Raw genomic sequence first — 20,953 nt, 5'->3', positions numbered from 1 at the left:
AGTAACCTATGAATAAAAGCTATGAATAAAAGCTCTATAATAAAAGAATATTCAGCTCTCCCAGAGATTGGTTACTCTGGGAAAGCTACAATCTCCTTTTGCATAGGTTCTCAACCCTACTAGTACCGTGACCCCTTGATAAAATTTCCCAAGTTGTGGGGACCCTTAACAGTAAAATTATTTTCGTAGTGTGGGTTGTCAGCACACAAGGCAAGACAAGTAATTTGCGCCCCTAACCCATGGACATTTAGTGCTCCCTGGGTCCCTTCTACTCGTATAATATTAAAACCCCTTATGTTACATTTTAGAATGTACCACTCTTTCTCTTTGTTCTCCGTTCTTTCCCCTTTATCTCCCTATACTAATCTCTTGTCCCCCCCCCATCCCTTTCTCCAGCTGTATTTTTTGTTCTTTCTCTCCCTTTTACTTTGTTCCTCCCCCTCTTTTCCTCTCCCTTTCATGTATTCTCAATTGTTTTCCTTCTCTTACTCATTGGTGGGGGGGTGGAGGGAATGGGATGAGTGACAGTGCTGGCGGGGAGTTGGGATGAGCGACGGTGCTGTCCGGGTGTTGGGATGAGTGGCAGTGCTGGTGGGGGGTGAGATCAGTGGCAATGCTGGTGGGGGGGTGGGATCAGTGGCAGTGTTGGTCGGGGGTGGGATCAGTGGCAGTGTTGGTCGGGGGTGGGATCAGTGGCAGTGCTAGGGTGAGTTCTGATCAGCCAACTTAGGTGCTCTTAATCAAAGTCATCTGCTGATCTGAGAACTGTAGTGGGGACTTTTAATGGCAACTAAGGTAGTGTTACTGTGTCTCCGGATTCACTGTTGCTTTGTGCCTTTGTGGTGTCTCGCAGCAGTGACACCTATGCTTAAATCAGGAGATAGGGTCTCCTCCAGCACCTCCCACTTCACATTCCTAACCAGTCATCTGACCTTTGGTCTCTGCCCCCCAGCTATCCTGTGAACTAAATGGGTGGCTGCGAAAAGGCTGAGTTGGCGGCCGCATACTCCAGGAACAGCCCTGCTGGGTGGCCGCAAAAAGTCTGGTAGAGCAGGCTGGGAGAGGATTTGTGACCCCTGGCAAATTGTAATTCGACCCCTGAGGGGGTCCCGGCCCCCAGATTGAGAACCACTGTCCTAGTGTATTTTGCAGGTCTGAGTGGTCAGTGCACAGTGCAAGAGACAGCCAGGCAATGCAGAGGAAGGAGAGGCTTCCACCCCAGCTGTACTTCTCCTGCAGTGTGACACCCAAGGCGGGTGCTGATTTTGGCTTGGCCCGGCCCTGCTTAAAGTGGAAATAAACTATCGTTTTCAGACAAGGAAGCTGCCATCTTGGCCTCTGTTTGATCTTCAACTGCCTTGAAGCTGTACATGTGATCAGTTATGACACCAGCCATTGGATGGTTTGACAGTTTGGTTGAGAGCACAACCAATGTGACAGTAATGGCCCGTACATACGATCCGAATATCGTACGACAGATCGTATGACTTTTTTTGCATAATAGTCGCAAGTACAAATTGAATAGGGTCCTAAAGTCACGAAAATTCTCGTACGACAAAAAAAAAAAAAAAAATCGGAAGTGATGTCATGTGTTGTAATGTATTTGTATTGTATTTTCGACAACGGTGCTGACTAAATGAAAATCGTACGAAGAACATTTTCATGCTTGTCCGATCGGATAATATCGGATGAACTGTCATGTGCGGCTCTCGAAAGCTCTGTACTAACGATCCGATTATCGTACGATTCTTCCTCAGACTACAGTTTTCGTACAATATTCGGATCGTGTGTATGGGCCATTACATTCATGGCACGTGCCGAAAATTTAACTTTTTTTTGAACTGTTAAATCAATGGGTTTACTTCCGCTTTAAGGTGGATGGTCATCTGAATGGTGATTTCATTTTCTTACGCACTGTGTATTATAGACAAATGCCTTTTACCTATATTGGCCCGGATTCACATACATCGGCGCATATTTATGCCGGCGTAGCGTATCGAATATACGCTACGCCGACGCAGAGAGGCAAGCACAGTATTCACAAAGCACTTGCTCCCAATTCCTCCCAAATCTCGGCTGGGTATCGAAAGCGTAAGTCGTCGTAAGTGGAAGTGGGCGTGAGCCATGCAAATGAGGCGTGACCCCATGCAAATGATGGGCCGAGCGCCATAAAGATACGAATAACGAACGGCGCATGCGCCGTCCCGTGGATGCATCCAGTGCGCATGCTCAGAATCACGTCGAAACAACTGCCTAAGGCCCCGTACTCACGACCAAACATGTCTGCTGAAACTGGTCCGCGGACCAGTTTCAGCAGACATGTTTGGCCGTGTGTAGGCACGAGCGGACCATTTTCGGGCGGATCGGACAGGTTTCCAGCGGACAACTGTTTCCTGGACTTGCTTTAAAACAGTCCGCTGGAAACCTGTCCCCCCGACATGTACGGTCGTCTGTACAGACCTACCGTACATGTCCGGCCGCCCGCCATCCCTCGCATGCGTCGAATGACTTCGACGCATGCGTGGAAGCATTTTAAAGGCAGGCCGCCCACGTCGCCGCGTCATTGTCGCGGCGACACCGCGTCATCGACGCGGCCACACCGCGGACACGCCCCACGTATTGTTTACGCGCGGACTTCTGTTTGATGGTGTGTACAGCCATCGAACAGAAGTCCCCGGGCAGACATGTCCGATGAAAACGGTCCGCGGACCGGTTTCATCGGACATGTCTTCTCGTGAGTACTCGGCCTAAGATACGTCGAATCACTGCCTACGGCGTGAATGTAACCTACGCCTAGTCATATTCACATACAACGTCAACAACGTAAAATACAACGGCTTGAGTTCTCTTGTCCATACCTTTGCATGGGTTGCGCTTCCTATATGAGGAATAACTTTACGCTGGATGTACGACTTACGCAAACTGCGTATATTATGTGCCGGGCACATGTACGTTCGTGAATTGACGTATCTCCCTCATCTCCATATTTGAATAGGAAATCAATTGGAACGCCCCTTGCGGCCAGCGTAAATATGCGCCCACGATACGCCGGCGTAGGCAAGTTACGTCGGTCGGATGAAGCCTATTTTCAGGCGTATCTTGGTTCCTGAGTGCGGCGCATAGATACGACGGCGCATATTTACACATACGCGGCGTATCTCGAGATACGTCGGCGTAAGTGCTTTGTGAATCCGGGCCGTTGCCTATGTTGCATCTCAGTATTGCAGTTTCTATGAAGTTACTTCCGCTCTACATGCATTGCACTGACAGCAGGGCATTTCTCAATGCGGTTTTCCTAATAGTGACAACAGTGGACCAAGCCTGTTTAATGCCACTTGTAGTCTCCATTGGAAGCCTGTGTGATAGGGTGACAACATCAGAGAAAATTGGAAGACAAATACAGAGTTTTTTTAACCTCATGGCAGGATCACCAGACATTAATAAGAGCAGTAAATGTAAAAATATATTGAGAACCATTTTTGAAATTACATTAAAATGTGCACAAGGAGAGGTGTAATGCCACGTAAACACGATCATGCTTTTGCCCGGCCAAATCACATCGGAATTTCGACGGAATTCCATCGAAAAAAAAATAGAACATGTTCTATATCTAAACTCAGATGGAATTCATCGGAATTTCCGATGAAAAAACTCCTATAGGGCTACACACTATTGGAGAATCCGATGGACAAAGTCCATCGGACTTTTTCCATCGGAAATTACGATCGTGTGTACGGTGCATAAGGCATGGGTCAAATTTCGAAAATACATTTCTTTCGAAAATCTTATCTAAGAATTTGCATTTGAATTTTGCCGCAGCCGCAGCAATGGGCAATTTTCGTGTGGGCATCGAAGTTGAGTGATCGGGTATGTTGGACATATTTCGAAAAACTAACAATTTCCTAAGTAATGATGGAAGAATCATGTGAGAAATGTAATCTAAAAAAAAAAAAAATGCGCATGAGCACAAGAAAATAAAATTTACAGACAGAAAAGTAAATTCCCGACCACGAAAATGTTAAATGCATATAAACACAAATATATGCTTTTAATGTAAAAGATGTTGTATGCTGAAATGTTCTAATTGTCTGCAGATATATTAACATGCACACTTAATGCACTAACTGACAGCTGACATTAACCTATAAATGCAACCGGCAACAACACTTAACATACCTCTCCAAGGCACAAGAGTTCACATCCAACACAGGTAGTGTGTATGAGGTTTTACCAACTGTTATAGTTTATATATTTCTGTACTAATACAATTGACACCACAGTTAATGTTAAGTGACATACTGAAGACTTATGTAAAAATATAATTATAGGTTACAGTGACAGTAATAACTGTCCCTTTTCCAGGACTTGGAGAAAACTGACTGGTTCCAGGAGTGGCCCGATTCCTATGTAAAACACATCTACAGCTCTTCGGATAAACATGCACAGAGACACCTGAGTGGCTGGGCTATGCGTAATACCAACAATCATAATTCTCGTATTTTGAAGAAGTCTTGCCTTGGTGTCCTTGTCTGCAGCAACGACTGCACAACTCCAGGAGGCAAAAAGATATACCTGAGACCTGCCATTTGTGACAAAGCACGGCAGAAACAGCAAAGTAGGTGAATACGTTTACGCTTTTAATGGCTTTATGATGTCATTATATTGGGAAAGTTCTTTTGAATTACAGATTTGCGAAGGGAGCGCTGACATAGTAGGTTTATTATAGCACATGTTAAGTTAAAGGTTCAGTTGTTTGCTTCATTATTTGGCCTACACTAAAAATAATTATATAAAGAATGATTGATTACTACTGCCTGCTTTAATGCTTATACATGAGGTGCACCGACACTGAGCAGGTAAACTATCTGGAGCTGGCCAGACATATGTCTCTCTCAGGCCTCGTACACACGACCGAGTTTCTCGGCAAAAACCAGCAAGAAACTTGCTGGGAGATATTTTTTTGCTGAGGAAAACGGTCGTGTGTACATTTTCGTCGAGGAAACTCGACGAGCCAAAAGGAGAGCAAGTTCTCTATTTCCTCGACGGGAATGGAGAAACTTGCCTTGTCGAGTTCCTTGACAGCCTGACAAGAAACTCGACGAGGAAAACGATGTGTTTCGCCCGTCGAGTTCCTCGGTCGTGTGTACGAGGCTTAAGAATGACAGGTGGGAAGCTACACTATATTGCCAAAAGTATTGGGACACCTGCCTTTACATGAACATGAATGGCATCCCAGTCTTAGTACGTAGGGTTCAATATTGAGTTAGCCCACCCTTTGCAGCTATAACAGCTTCAAATCTTCTGTAAGGCTGTCCACAAGGTTAAGGAGTGTGTCTATCGGAATGTTTGACCGTTATTCCAGACGCCTATTTGTGAGGTCAGCCACTGATGTGGATGGCTCGAAGTCTCCGCTCTAATTCTTCCCAAAGGTGTTCTATCAGGTTGAGGTCATGACTCTGTGCAGGCCAGTCAAGTTCCTTCACCCCAAACTCGCTCATCCATGTCTTTATGGACCTTGCTTGTGCACTGTGCACTCCCAAATCATTTGGTGGAGGGGGGATTATGGTGTGGGGTTGTTTTTCAGGGGTTGAGCTTGGCCACTTAGTTCCAGTGAAGGGAATTCTTAAGACGTCAGCATACCAAGACATTTTGGACAATTTCATGCTCCCAACTTTGTGGGAACAGGTTGTGGATGGCCCCTTTTTGTTCCAACATGCATCAGTGCACAAAGAATGGTCCGTAAAGACATGGATGAGCAAGTTTGGTGTGGAGGAACTTGATTGGTCTGCACAGAATCCTGACCTCAACTCGATAGAACGGGATTATTTAGAGCGGAGACTGCAAGCCAAAGCCTTCTCGACCTCACCCCACAAATGCTCCTCTGGAAGAATGCTCAGACATTCCAATAGACAGGCACACTCCTAAACCTTGTGGACGGCCTCCCCAGCAGAGTTGAAGCTGGGATGCCATTAAGGTTCATGTGCGTGTAAAGGCGTTCATCCCAATACTTTTGGTAATATAGTGTATCTCTGCATGACCTAGTGGTCAATTCACTAAGAGTTACATACTGCATGCATTTTTGCGTTAAAATAACTCATGCGTTGTTTAACTCATGAACATGCAATTAATTCATGAAAAATTGCGCATGAGATATTTTTGTGGTAGTCAACATGTGTTTCTGCATTTTATTTTGCTGCATACCACCTACAGCAGGAACTGAAACATTTCACAGTGGTATTCCTACTACAGCTGATTGAGACAGTTCAGCTTAAAGTGTTTGTTACCCCAGCATTTCATATTCCTGATATTTGCCTGCTGTACCATGTACTTGTATGACAAAGTATCCTATTCTCTTTGTATTGCTTCCTTTGTGTGAAATCCCTGGAGTTCCTGCTTGTCCCTCTGCTTTCCTATTAAAAACTGACCACAATAAGCAGGAGAGCACACCATGATCAGTTCTCTAGCTGTGCTGGGAACCCAGCCTGCTCTCCTCCAATGATTAGACTTGTCCTGTCATGCCCCCACTGCACAGCCATATACTGAGAAGATCAGTGTCCATTTGCTTCACCTCCCCCTAGCTCTTTTTCTGCTGAGAACAGAAGGAATGTGGTCACTTACAAAAAAAAGGGAAAAAAGGAATATATCATTTTTGTTTTATATATCTATACACAAGTGTGTTTTACCTTTCATTTCTACTTTAACTACTTAAGGACCGCCTCCTGCACATTTACGTCGGCAGAACGGCATGGCTGGGCACATGCACGTATAGGTACGTCGTGTGCTAGTACCCAGCTGTGAGTCGTGGCTAAACACAGCTTCCCCGTTCTTCACTGTGGCGGCGTCATCGATCGTGTGATCTCTTTTATAGGGATACACAATCGATGACGTCACACCTACAGCCACACCCCCCTACAGTTGTAAACACACATGAGGTCACACATAACCCCATCATTGCCCCCTTGTGGTTAACTCCCAAACTGCAATTGTAATTTTCACAGTTAACAATGCATTTTAAATGCATTTTTTGCTGTGAAAATGAAAATGGTCCCAAAATTGTGTCAAAATTGTCCAAAGTGTCCGTCATAATGTCGCAGTCACGAAAAAAATTGCTGTTCACGCCATTAGTAGTAAATAAAAATGCAATAAAACTATCCCCCATTTTGTAAACGCTAAAAATTTTGTGCAAACCAACCGATAAACGCTTATTGCGATTTCTTTTAACAAAAATAGGTAGAATACGTATCGGCCTAAACTGAGGAAAAAAAATGTTTTTTTTATATATTTTTGGGGGATATTTATTATAGCAAAAAGTAAAAAATATTGCATTTTTTTTTCAAAATTGTCGCTTTATTTTTGTTTATAGTGCAAAAAATAAAAACCGCAGAGGTGATCAAATACCACCAAAAGAAAGCTCAATTTGTGGGGGTAAAGGACGCCAATTTTGTTTGGGAGCCACGTCGCACCACCGCGCAATTGTCTGTTAAAGCGACGCAGTGCCGAATCGCAAAACCTGGCCGGGTCCTTTAGCTGCCTAAAGGTCCGGGTCTTAAGTGGTTAAACTGAATGTTTTGTTCTACAAGGTCATTTACAATCACTTTAAGGTTGCTGGTTGTTAAACTTGCTGACCAGGCATTTTCTGGAACTTTTTGTTTACAAGTTTAAAGCAGTTTTTTTTTGCTAGAAAATTACTTAGAACCCCCAAACATTATATATATATTTTTTAGCACAGACGCTAGAGAATAAAATGGTGATAGTTGCAATATTTTATGTCACACTGTATTTGCGTCGCTGTCTTTCAAATGCAATTTTTTGGGAAAAAATACACTTTTTTGAATAAAAAAACAAACAGAAAAAACACTAAACTTATCCCATTTTTTTTAAATAATGTGAAAGATGCTATGCCGAGTAAATAAATACCCAACATGTCATGCTTTAAATTTGTGCATGCTCATGGAATGATGACAATCTACGGTACTTAAAAATCTCCATAGACAGCTTTAAAATGAATTACAGGTTACCCATTTAGAGTTACAGAGGAGGTCTAGCACTACAGTAGAATTATTGCTCTTGTGCTAATGATTGTGGTGATACCTCACATGTGTGGTTTGAACACCGTTTACATATGCCGGCATGACTTACGTATGCGTTCATTTTCTGCACATAAGCACAAAGGGATGGGGTGTTTTAATTTGTTTTCCCTTATTTATTTTACTTTTGATTTTAAGATTTTTACACTGTCCCTTTATTTAATTTTTTTTATCACTTTTGTTCCTACAAGGAATTTTTGTTGTTTACAAGGAATAATATGTAAACATCCCTTGTAATAGAAATAAGCATGACAGGTCCTCTTTATTGAGAGATCTGGGGTAAAAAATACACCAGATCTCTCATTTACCTTTAAAAGCAAAAAAGTGTGTGTTAAAAAGGCCACTTGTAGTCTCCATTGGAAGCCTGCGTGATAGGGTGACAACATCAGAGAAAATTGGAAGACAAATACAGAGCCTTATTACCTTGTGGCAGGATCACCAGACATTAATAAGAGCAGTAAATTAAAAAAATATATTGAGAACCACTATTGAAATGACATTAGTATGTGCACATGGAGAGGTGTAAGGCCATGGGTCGAATTTCGAAAAGGCATTTTGACTTTAAGGAAAAACTAAATCATGTCTATCTAACGGGAAGTGACGTTGGAGGTCGCTCCGGTCCTCCAAGGGCATAGAGCTAAGTAGGGGCCATCTTGCCCTCTCTCGACTTCCTGCCTATCTAACAAATTGATTGGATTGTTTCCTGGTTTACCGACGGCTCTCCTGGCGCCCATGAAAGTGATCCCGTGGTGAGTCTGCTGCTAGGATCACTTTTAGCAAATGCTGCATCGCCCACAGAAAATAAAATGATACCAGGGTTAAAAAGCAGAAAAAAGCAAGACTCCCAACCCCCTAATCCATACCAGGCCGGGCCCTTTGCATCTGGTATAAATTTTGGGGGACCTCATGCCAAAAATTTCAAAAAAATTACACAAGGCCCCTCAAAATTCATACCAGACCCTTATCTGAGAAAGGAAAGAGGGGGACAAGCATGTCTTTTACAAGATAATATTTGGCTTTGTAAACACATTTGGTGCACAAAAAGTGGATTTACAGTATATCCTTTGTGGCTATTGATAAAGTTTTAATGCCTGAAGTTCAACTTTAAACGGACAATTATCTTGAAAAAGTGAAAGTTCCCTTGAAAAAGTGAAAGTTCCCCTGTAAAGTGAACAGCATGTGTGTCTATAGTGAATCAACCCAAATGCCTCTGATTTTGAAAACTAAAATGATCTGACTTCAATAAACTAAAACGTGCTTGGCTAATGTGTTACTGCACGCACAGTATCACTATTCTTTGTGCTGCATTATTGAATAAGCCCATTTACCTACTGTGGTCGATCACATAAAATCCCAATACATTTACGTTTTTGGTTGTAACATGACAATATGTGGAAAATTTCAGGGGGTTTGAATACTTTTTCAAGGCACTGTATATGAAAAAAAAACATTATAACACCATATACATGCAACACTGTCTTTGTTACAAATAAAGTTATATGATATAAAATAAATAAAATAAATTCTGCATTTTCTGTTCTCGTTCATACTGTCTACCTGGTATTACATTTGACTGTATTTATTGCAGTCTAACGGCTAAATTTTCTTAAAGTTGCTCAAGATAACCAGGGCTACCTAACATATGGTGACCAGACATACCCGGTTTTTCAGGGACAGTCCCCAGATTGAGAACACTTCCCGGATTTGTCCCCAGATTGTAGTGGCATGGAGGGGGGGATCTGGTACTCTCACCCCAGGTGCAAAATTTGGGGGGGCGCAAAATCATTACTGTGCCACCCCCGCCCAGGGACTGCCATAATCCAGGCTGTCCCCCATGATCCCTCTGGTGCGGGTGGCACGTGTGTGTGTGGGAACATCGGAGGGGAGGGGTGGTGCAGAGCGCACGGCGGATATTGGAGAAGCTCTTGGCAGGGGATACTGAGAAGCGGCTGGGTGTCGGGAACCGTACCTCCAATGGAGCCCTGCTCCAATAGATTATCATGGAGGCCATGGAGAGGTGAGCAAAATCAACCGATCTACACTGTTCATGTAGGGGTGGGGGGGCAGGGGTGTGAGTAGTGCAGAAATCAGGTAGGTCAGTGCAGTGGTCAGTATAGGAAAATCAGGTAGGTCAGTGTAGTGGTTAGTATAGGGGTTAGGTAGGTCAGTGTAGTGGTCAGTGTAGTGGTCAGTGTAGTGGTCAGTATAGGAATCAGGTAGGTCAGTGTAGTGGTTAGTATAGGGGTTAGGTAGGTCAGTGTAGTGGTCAGTATAGGAATCAGGTAGTTTAGTGTAGTGGTCAGTATAGGAATCAGGTAGGTCAGTGTAGTGGTCAGTATAGGAATCAGGTAGGTCAGTGTAGTGGTCAGTATAGGAATCAGGTAGGTCAGTGTAGGAATCAGGTAGGTCAGTAAAGGGATAAGGTAGGTTAGTGTAGTTGTCAGGTAGGTCAGTGTAGTGGTCAGTGTAGGAATCAGGTAGGTCAGTATAGGGATAAGGTAGGTTAGTGTAGTGGTCAGTGTAGGAATCAGGTAGGTCAGTGTAGTGGTCAGTGTAGGAATCAGGTAGGTTAGTGCAGTGGCCAGGTAGGTCAGTGTAGGAATCAAGTTGGTCAGTTCTACTGTACTAGTGGAAGGGACTCAGGGAGTGCTAAAAGTCTGGTGGGGGGGTGCAAATTTCTCGCCTTGTCCCGGGCGCTGACAATACACGCTACACCACTGACTGTATATACAATTATGCGTATAAGATAGATTACCATTTGCCAATAAAAAAAAAAATATGTCCCTGGTTTTCATTTAAAAAATCTGGTCACCTTAACCTAACAACACCTATTTTGCTGTTTTACTAAAGGCATTATCGCTCGTGTAACCCACCTGTTTGACTCAATGCATTTTGCTGCCGTACACATTAGGTAAATGGGCTTATTCAATAATGCAATGAATGAATGAATGAATAAATACTTTTTCAAGGCTTTGTATATGGTTGAAAATATAAGTGAACGCAGAAAAACACCAGTGTTTTTTTCACTAGGTAAACAATGTCCAAATTGCAAAGGGCCATTGAAACTCGTGTCTTGTCGTGGCCATGGTGGATTTCCTGTGACCAACTTCTGGAGGCATGAAGGACAATTTATATATTTTCAGGTATGTGACAGCAGAAAATAAGATTCCTCAAGCCCTGTACACACGATCGGATATCTGATGGAATCTAATCCGATGGATTTTTTCGTCGGTTATCCGATGAAGCTGACTTTCATCAGCCTTGCCTACACACCATCAGTCAAAAATCCGACCGTGTCCAACGCGATGACGTAAAACACAACGACGTGGTGAGAAAAATTTAATTCAATGCTTCCGAGCATGTGTCGACTTGATTCTGAGCATGCGTGGATTTTTGACCGATGGACTTCCACACAGACGATCGATTTTTTCTATCGGTTTTTTATCCATAGGAAAATTTTAAAACATGTTCTTTTTTTTTTCACCGATGGAAAACAAACCGATGGGGACCCACACACAATCGGTTTGTCCGATGAAAGCGGTCCATCGGTCTGTTTTCATCAGACAAACCAATTGTGTGTACAGGGCTTAAGTGTTGGAGATAGCTAACCCGTGCTAGTAAATCTATTGGCTAAATAAAATTGGGTGTCGTACAGGGCAAAACTATAATATTCAATACAGACACCACCTCAAAACTAGGTTTTAAGTAGGGTTTATTAAAGATACTACATAAAAAAAAAAAAAAAAAAAAGGATGAAAAAAAATCATTATGCTTTATGCTAAATGTAATTCGTTTAGGGTTTACATCTGATTTAATATGGTTACTGCTTTAAAAGTGTGACTAAACGCTCCTACTTAACCCATTCCTGTCTAGCCCGGCGTCCCTTTAACAGGGTCTTTATGCTCGGGAACAGGAAAAACTGCTAGATCATGTGACCAATCTGATTTGCTGTTACAGTGGTCACATGATGGGAAGTCTGTCCCACCCAATGATTACTAGAGACTAGGAGCTGTCAGCTGACAGCTCAGTCACTTTGTGGGGAGTGTGCAGTGAGTGCACTCTCAGCACAGAAATCTCAGCTGCCTAAAGGCGAATGTGTGTTGTGTGGGTATTAAAAAGTCCACCCTCCTTTTCACCGCATATATACATTACATGGATGGCAAGAGGTTAATAAACTGATCTAATATTTGATCCTATTTAAATTGTAATATACTGTACGCTAGTGTTTCTCAGCATTTTTTTTAGTCGAGACACCCTTTAAAATTTTGGACAGTCACTAGGCACCACGTTCTAAAATGTAAAAAACGATGCTAATAGCTTTACATAATGCAGCAACATCCACATGTAGGACACCCACTGCTAGATTTGATTTATTCTTCCAAAGCAAATACACTTTTGCACACTGGTACTGACTAGCATAGCAATGTTTCTCTTCTAGTAAACAAAAAATGTAGCGCTAAAAACCAAAAACTCCAAAGTATGTGATACCATGTGAGGTGACAAGGTTCGTATAAAAATGCATATACATAAACCACTGACATATAAATATAAATAGCTCAAACAGTGCTTGATGCAAAGAAAAAGTCTATATTTCAAAGTAGAAAAAACATCAATTGAGTGATGGGTGCAGGGAAAACAGATGAGCTGCTATCCGTTGATTGGGATACAACAGGTGCACAAATTGTCTGTAGCACTCTATGAGGATCACAATCACATCAAGGTAGGTAGTGGATGAAATACGCTTACCGGATGGGTTGGACTCTACTACTGTACAGCAAAGAGTCAGCCAGACATAGTGGTCTTTGGAAACCGGGACCACTCAAACCGGAATGGGACCATAAGCGAGACTGGAACTCCAAATGGACATGGACGGCAGGAACCAGCAGAGCTTGAATGGTGTGTTGGATCAATACCACGAGCTTTGAATATAATCCTTAGACCATCAGTCAGGAGATGCAGGGCAGGATGTTGCTAAAGCTCTCAGGAAACCATGGAGTGGATGATATGAAATGGAAAAAGAACTCCAATAGTGCAGGTCAATTAAAACCAATGAGGTTTATATGTAAAAAGTCATAGGTAAATATGACAAGGATAAAAAGTGATCACATACAGAAAATGGCAATGTGGGGTGCTCAATAGCAATACCCGACGCGTTTCGGCTAACTAAGCCTTCAACAGGGGCATAAAGATGCATTCAAGCTCTGCTGGTTCCTGCCGTCCATGTCCATTTGGAGTTCCAGTCTCGCTTATGGTCCCATTCCGGTTTGAGTGGTCCCGGTTTCCAAAGACCACTATGTCTGGCTGACTCTTTGCTGTATAGTAGTAGAGTCCAACCCATCCGGTAAGCGTATTTCATCCACTACCTACCTTGATGTGATTGTGATCCTCATAGAGTGCTACAGACAATTTGTGCACCTGTTGTATCCCAATCAACGGATAGCAGCTCATCTGTTTTCCCTGCACCCATCACTCAATTGATGTTTTTTCTACTTTGAAATATAGACTTTTTCTTTGCATCAAGCACTGTTTGAGCTATTTATATTTATATGTCAGTGGTTTATGTATATGCATTTTTATACGAACCTTGTCACCTCACATGGTATCACATACTTTGGAGTTTTTGGTTTTTAGCGCTACATTTTTTGTTTACTATTCTTGCTGGCTTTGTTTGTTTGTATGTAGCAGCTAGACATTTCGTTTCTGAACTAGCGCAGTTTTTTCTTTATTTTTCAATGTTTCTCTTCTCTCTCAGCTTCTCTCAATGTCACCCCAGTGCTGAGGGAGAGAGGCAGAGGAGGGTCAAACAAGGATGCTGTGGAGGTGACAGACATCCTCCTTATTAACTAATGATGTCATTGGTTGTTAGGGTGCCAGTGTCAGAAAGTCATAATGGTGCAAAATGAAAACCTGTGGCTTTGTGTAACTAAAAGGCAGGCTTCATCCACCTGCTGGATTGTATACACTTTTTGATACATTTTTAGGCATTTTGCCAAGGCACTGCTGTACACACTTAGGGCTCTTTCACACGGAGCGGATCCGTATTGATCCGCTCCGTTAGCCCGTTTGGCTCAGCGAGGATTCCTCCTTTAATCCCCGCTGAGCTGTCGGCGGACAGGGCGGTCCCCGCACACAGTGCAGAGACCGCCCTGTCTCTCCTCCGCTCTCCCCTATGGGGAATCGGATGAATACGGACCGTGTGTCCGTATTCATCCGATCCGTTCCGCCGGACGGAAGAAAAATAGGGTTTTCTTCCGTCCGCAAAAGCCGATCTTTGCGGACGCGGATGGTTGCGGACGTTAGCGGATGCATCATCCGCTAATGTCTGCAATCCCATAGTAATAAACGGACCGTTTGTCCGTGCGTGTGAAAGGGCCCTTACTGCCCTCTGCCATCACTCTTGAATTACATACTGTATGTAATTTCCCTCTAGGAAAGGTGCTAATGTGAATGACTGAATATAATATATATATATATATATATATATATATATATATATATATATATATATATATATATATATATATATATCACACAGTATCTCACAAAAGTGAGTACACCCCTCACATCTTTGTAAACATTTTATTCTATCTTTTCATGTGACAACACGGAAGAAATTACACTTTGCTACAATGTAAAGTAGTGAGTGTACAGCTTGTATAACAGTGTAAATTTGCTGTCCCTCAAAATAACTCAACACACAGCAATTAATGTGTAAACCGTTGGCAACAAAAGTGAGTGCACCCCTAAGTGAAAATGTCCCAATTGGGCCCAAAGATAGGGTGACCAGACACCCCCAGTTTCAGGGGACAGTCCCCGGACCAAGTCTGTCCCTGGTTTTGTCCCCAGATTGGATTTAATAGGGGGCAGGGGCAATTTCAAAGACAATCAGTACAGAATTTAAAAAGAAAATATTAGAATTACACACCCCCGCTCCGCCATGCCTACTAGCATAGGGGGGTGTATTTTTCACATTATCTGTGCCCCTTTCTGATGATCATGTGCTGGTCAGAGCGGAGGGAATATTTCTTCAGTTTCGGGCGCATGCCCATTTAGCTTCGCTCACATGTTCTTCTGCCTTGGTTTAAATCCTGGCCAGCCACCTGCCTATCTCCTTGCCTTCCCTGGCGGAGTGATCTTCCTCCGCTCCCCATCCAGTAGTAGCCGGGGCCCGAAGAGTAAGACTTGAGAGGCTGTGAGGCGGGCGGCGACGGGCAGAGAGTCGCTGATTGTTGCCATAAGTAGTAAAGAATAAATATGCCCCCGGATTTAATTTTAAACATCTGGTCACCTTACCCAGTGTCAATATTTTGTGTGTCCACCATTATTTTCCAGCACTGCCTTAACCGTCTTGGGAATGGAGTTCACTAGAGCTTCACAGGTTGTCACTGGAGTCCTCTTACACTCCTCCATGATGACATCACAGAGCTTATGGATGTTAGAGACCTTGCGCTCCTCCACCTTCCATTTGAGAATGCCCCACAGATGCTCAATAGGGTTTAAGTATGGAGACATGCTTGGCCAGTCCATCACCTTTACCCTCAGCTTCTTTAGCAAGGCAGTGGTCATCTTGGAGGTATTTGGGGTCGTTATCATGTTGGAATACTGCCCTGCTGCCCAGTCTCTGAGTACTGACAGGCTGACCCCCCCCCCCCCCCTTTAACCTCTGCAGAAAATACATGTCTATTTCCCAAAGACAACCTCTGTATATGACGCTTAACTTCTTTGGTCGACCATGGCGAGGCCTGTTCTGAGTGGAACCAGTTCTGTTAAACCGCTGTATGATCTTGGCCACTATGCTGCAGCTCAGTTTCAGGGTCTTGGCAATCTTCTTATAGCCTAGGACATCTTTATGTAGAGCAACAATTCTTTTTTTCAGATCCTCAGAGAATTATTTGCCATGAGGTGCCATGTTGAACTTCCAGTGACCAGTATGAGAGAGTGAGAGCGATAACACAAATTTAACATTCCCACCTGAGACCTTGTAACACTAATGAGTCACATGACACCGTGTACTCACTTTTGTTGCCAGCGGTTTAGACTTTAATGGCTGTGTGTTGAGTTATTTTGAGGAGACAGCAAGTTTACACTGTTATACAAGCTGTACACTCACTACTTTACATTGTAGCAAAGTGTAATTTCTTCAGTGTTGTCACATGAAAAGATATAATAAAATATTTACAAAAATGTGAGGGGTGTACTCACTTTTGTGAAATACTGTAACCTTATAGGTGTGGCTACATTGAAGATGGTTAAATTGAGCTTATCAGCACAGGGTCATTTAAAAGAGGCTCTACACTATACTTTCCAGCGGACTGTTTTTTGAAATGCTGCTGCTTTGGTGCTTGTCAGTCGCCACAGGTATTTGACTGACTGGATGAGCGCAATACCTGTTTCCCCCATTGCACATAATGGTTCGTCCTGTCAGCTTATAAATCTTGTTATGACACACAAGTCAGTGGGAGAAACCATAATGTGCGGTAGGGGAGTAGGTATTCCATATACTTGGAAATGTGAAATACATGCAGCATCTATCAGCCACTGAAGAAGCAACATTTCTAGAAACAGGCTGCTGGAAAAGTATTGAGCATGTTTTATTACAGGCATGTAGTTATTTACAAGTGACCCTTTAGTGACCAAGTCACTTTAACCACTTCACCCCTGGAACGTTTTACCCCCTTAATAACCAGGCCATTTTTTGCGACACAGCACTGCATCACTTTAACTGACAATTACGCGGTCGTGCGACGCTGCACCCAAACAAATTTGAAGTTCCTTTTTTCCCATAAATAGAGCTTTCTTTTGGTGGTATTTGATCACCTCTGCGGTTTTTATTTTTTAGCGCTATAAACAAAAAAAGACCGGCAATATTGAAGAAAAAAACAATATTTTTAACTTTTTGCTATAAAACATAAAAAAAAAAAAATATATAAAAAAAAAAATTTCTCATCATTTTAGGTCATTATATATTCTTCTACATATTTTCAGTAAAAAAAAAAAAATTGCAATACGTGTATATTGATTGGTTTGCGCACAAGTTATCGCATCTACAAACTATGGGAAAGATTTATGGACTTTTTTTTATTTTTATGTTTTTACTGGTAATGCGAGGATCTGTGATTTTTAGCGGGACTGCAACATTCTAACTGTGTGGGGAACGGGCTTGCAGGAACACCACAGCGATCGCTGTTCCTGATCACTGGGAACAGCAGATCTTCATGATGTCTCCTGTCAGAACGGGGGTCCGCCTTATTTACATAGGCAGATCCCCGTTCTGCCTCTGTGTACTGTGATCGCAGGTCGCAGGCAGGTCGTGGGCAGTCTGTGCATGTGCCCACAGTGTCACATGCACAGACGGCCATATGGGTATAGCGGCTTGCGCTATCGAGCCGTATGTATACAGTGGCTGGTCGGCAAATGGTTAAATGGATAAAGTGATGAGCACTTGCAGTGTACAACCTTTAATGCTGCTGGCTCCAGCTCTCTCAGTGTTGCTTCCCTTAACTTCTGGTCTTCACAGGAAAGAGTTAACAGTGGATAGTGCAGTCACTGGTCAGTTCTTTAGACATATCTCCCAATTTTTTTTAGATGTGAATGAGGGACACCTATTAGCAAAAGTATGTAGGCATAGGACACACACTCTGCCATGTCCCCCTTAAAGGAAAATTGTACCCCAAAAAATATATAAAAATATACAACTGTATAGATCAGATCACAATGAGGGACAAATGAGGAGGAAAGAGGGACAGAGGGACCTTGTTCTGAATAAGGGATAGTCGCTTGAAATCAGGGACAGTTGGGAGCTATGCCATTAGGGTGGGGAAAAGATGAGGGTGGAGCAGAGGAGTGCTGTGCCATCTTAGGCTATGGGGCTGTGTGTTTCCATTGATGCACACAGTGTAGGGAGGAACAGCACTAGACCCTGCATGCAAGGGTAACTCTATAGGAACTGCAAGAGAAAGGTGCCACATTGAACAAGGAAACCTGGGGTAGCGATCAAGGCACCAGCTTAAACTGGAACATGGGCAAAAACGAATTGATAAACAAGCAGTATACTTAGTGGTAAATCAGCTGCTGAAAAAAGAGAGTTTAGTATGACTTTAATAATTCTGATATTGAATAAAAATTTTGGATAGAATGGGGAAGAGTTAGTCAAGTTGACAACGTACCTGTATGTCGCCGCTTGTGTTCGGGGTTCTGAGATTGGATACAGCACAAGTTTGTCAGCAGATTTCAGCCAATGATTTTGGCTGAAATCAGCTAATCGACTGTGTCCAATCACAGACAGAGTTCTGTGTTTACAAAAACACAGAACTCTGTGTGCAAAAGTACAGCAATCTGGCTGTTTCTTCTCCCTGCAAAGAAGAGAGAAAAAAACAGCCAGATCAGAAAGTAAGTGCAGTACATGTTACACACATTACACATTATTAGGAATACAGTTAACTCCTTAAATGCACCTAGATGTTAACCCCTTCCCAGCCAGTGTCATTAGTAGTGCATTTTTTTAATTTTTTTTACATTTGGGGTCTTTTTTCGATTATATAATAAAAAAAAAAAAAAAAAAAACCCAGGGGTGATCAAATGCTACTAAAATAAAGTTCTACTTATCTGAAAAAATAAATAAGACCCCTTTCACACTGGGGTGTTTTTCAGGCGCTTTAGCGTTAAAAACAGCATCTGAAGCGCCTGAAATAAGCCTCATCTGCAATCGCAATGTGAAAGCCTGAGTGCTTTAAGGGCCCTTTCACACTGCCAGCACACAAAAAACACTGGCAAAGCGCCGCTAAATCTAGCGGCGCCTTACCAGCATTTGTCAAGCGCTAGCGGGGTGCTTTTAACCCCAGCTAGTGGCAGAATAAAGGGTTAAAAGCACACACAAAGCGCCGCTGCCAAGGCGCTTTGCAGGCGATTCCCATTGATTTCAATGGGAAGGGGCGCTTTAGGATCAGAATGTAAAACCATATATTAATTTCTACATCATATTGCAATCATTTCTAGCCTACTCCTAATAATCTGATTGATCTTGAAGTTTGTAACTTTGTGAAGATCCCCAAACATTTACTTCCTTGATTTCTGTCATATATTCACAATGCCTGTAGATAGGCATTGCTGTGTCACACATTTCACAGAGCCTGTCTTCTGAACCAAAGAGGTGCTGAGAGGAGGAGTGTCAGGAGGCGGAGTCAGTACAGGAATCACTGCTTGCAAGCAGCATGGCACCATGCAATTAAAGTAGAACTATAGGCAAAACTTTTTTTTTTTCATTTTGGATAGTAATTGAGGTTTATAACCCCTGTCAGTTTATTTTTTGGCATACGTGTCTTATTGCAGAGATTTCACTTCACTTCCTGTCCCACAGCTAAACAGGAAGTGAGTGAAAATCTCTGCAAAATTAAGGGAATTCCTTGAGGACCCCCTGCTCATCAGAACTAGTGTCCTCATTGGAAGATTTCTATTACTTTTCTGGGGACAATCCAAATTTTTATATTTATTTTTTACTTACACCTTAATAAACCCTGATGGGTATTACTTCCTCTTTGTTTCCCTGCAAAGGTAAAGCATAATGGACTACTATGCATCGCATAGTAGCCAATTACGTGTCACTTATCTTATCTCGATTTTCTCGCCTCCACGAAACGTCCATCTTTCACCCTCTTCCTTTCGGGTTTCGCTGCTCCGGCGCTATGACTGGCCAGAGCAGTGATGACGTCACTCCCGTGCATGCGTGCGGGAGCCGACACTGATGGCATGATGCCATTCAGCAACGGCACACTCAGTGCGCCTGCGCCGTTGTCTACGGCGCGCATGCACCGTAGACATCGGTGCATTATTTATTGCAAATATCTCCTAAACCGTGTAGGTCTAGGAGATATTGCAAGCACCTACAGGTAAGCCTTAATCTAGGCTTACCTGTAGTTGAAAGTTCTCAGAAAGGGTTTACAACCACTTTAAATGATAATGGTAAACAGAACAAACAGAGAGGTTGTATCTCCTTAACGGGGGCACAGACAGCAATGAAAACTGACAGGGGTTCTAATCCCTCTCCACTTTATCCAAAACTGAAAAAAAAAGTTTTGCCTTTAGTTATTCTTTAAGTATGAAGTCTTTAGAAATGGAACGTAAACCGCAGAGAAGAAGCAGCAAAGCATGCAGGGAATCCAGGGAGTAAGCTAATATTAGCTTGTTGAATATAAATGTTGTTTGTATTACTATTACAATGTTGATGTTATAAAGTAAAAGTGTATTTTGTGACTGTAGATTTCTTTTAAATTGATCCCCAAGGCTAACTGAACCCGTTCTACAGCATCTTTACCTACCCCACACCGGGAGCAATGACGCTGAATACTCACAGTCTAAGATACCAGCATTTAAAGCTGATCCAGCTTAGTAATAAAGCTTATCATTATTGTCTTTATATGTTTTGCTCTATTTTTACATTCATATGTTTCTTTGTTTTTAAGACAAAGGGAGGTCATGACCACCCAAAACCAGAAACAAAGCTTGAATCAGACAGCAGAAAGTCAGTGAATAAGAGGCGCACATCAATCGAATCCACCTCTGCAGAATATAGATGGAACAAGAATTCTGAGGTACTGTGTGAATTACAAGTCGCTTAAAAAAGTGCAAATCACAAGATACAGTATCTCACAAAAGTGAGTACACCCCTTACATTTTTGTAAATATTTTATTATATCTTTTCATGTGACAACACGGAAGAAATGACACTTTGCTACAATGTAAAGTAGTGAGTGTACAGCTTGTATAACAGTGTACATTTTCTGTCCCCTCAAAATAATTAAACACACAGCCATTCATGTCTAAACCTCTGGCAACAAAAGTGAGTACACCCCTAAGTAAAAATGTCCAAA

At 42.5% G+C, this 20,953-nt stretch overlaps 1 protein-coding gene across 3 annotated transcripts in view; it reads left to right on the top strand.

Moving 5' to 3' along the window:
• GCM1 (glial cells missing transcription factor 1) overlaps positions 1–20,953 on the top strand; it is a 57,733-nt gene that overhangs the window by 25,327 nt on the left and 11,453 nt on the right. For 2 of the 3 annotated variants that reach the window (XM_040349823.1, XM_040349824.1), the window contains exons 2-4: positions 4,363–4,615; positions 11,118–11,230; positions 20,546–20,674. In XM_040349823.1, the coding sequence (XP_040205757.1) occupies positions 4,363–4,615; positions 11,118–11,230; positions 20,546–20,674 (495 nt within the window). Of the gene's footprint in view, positions 1–4,328; positions 4,616–11,117; positions 11,231–20,545; positions 20,675–20,953 lie in introns of all 3 variants that reach the window. The other variant, XM_040349825.1, reaches the window with a different exon arrangement.

Source organism: Rana temporaria, chromosome 4, assembly GCF_905171775.1.
Source record: "Rana temporaria chromosome 4, aRanTem1.1, whole genome shotgun sequence".
Taxonomy (NCBI): domain Eukaryota; kingdom Metazoa; phylum Chordata; class Amphibia; order Anura; family Ranidae; genus Rana; species Rana temporaria.
This window is presented reverse-complemented; position numbering and strand designations above follow the sequence as displayed.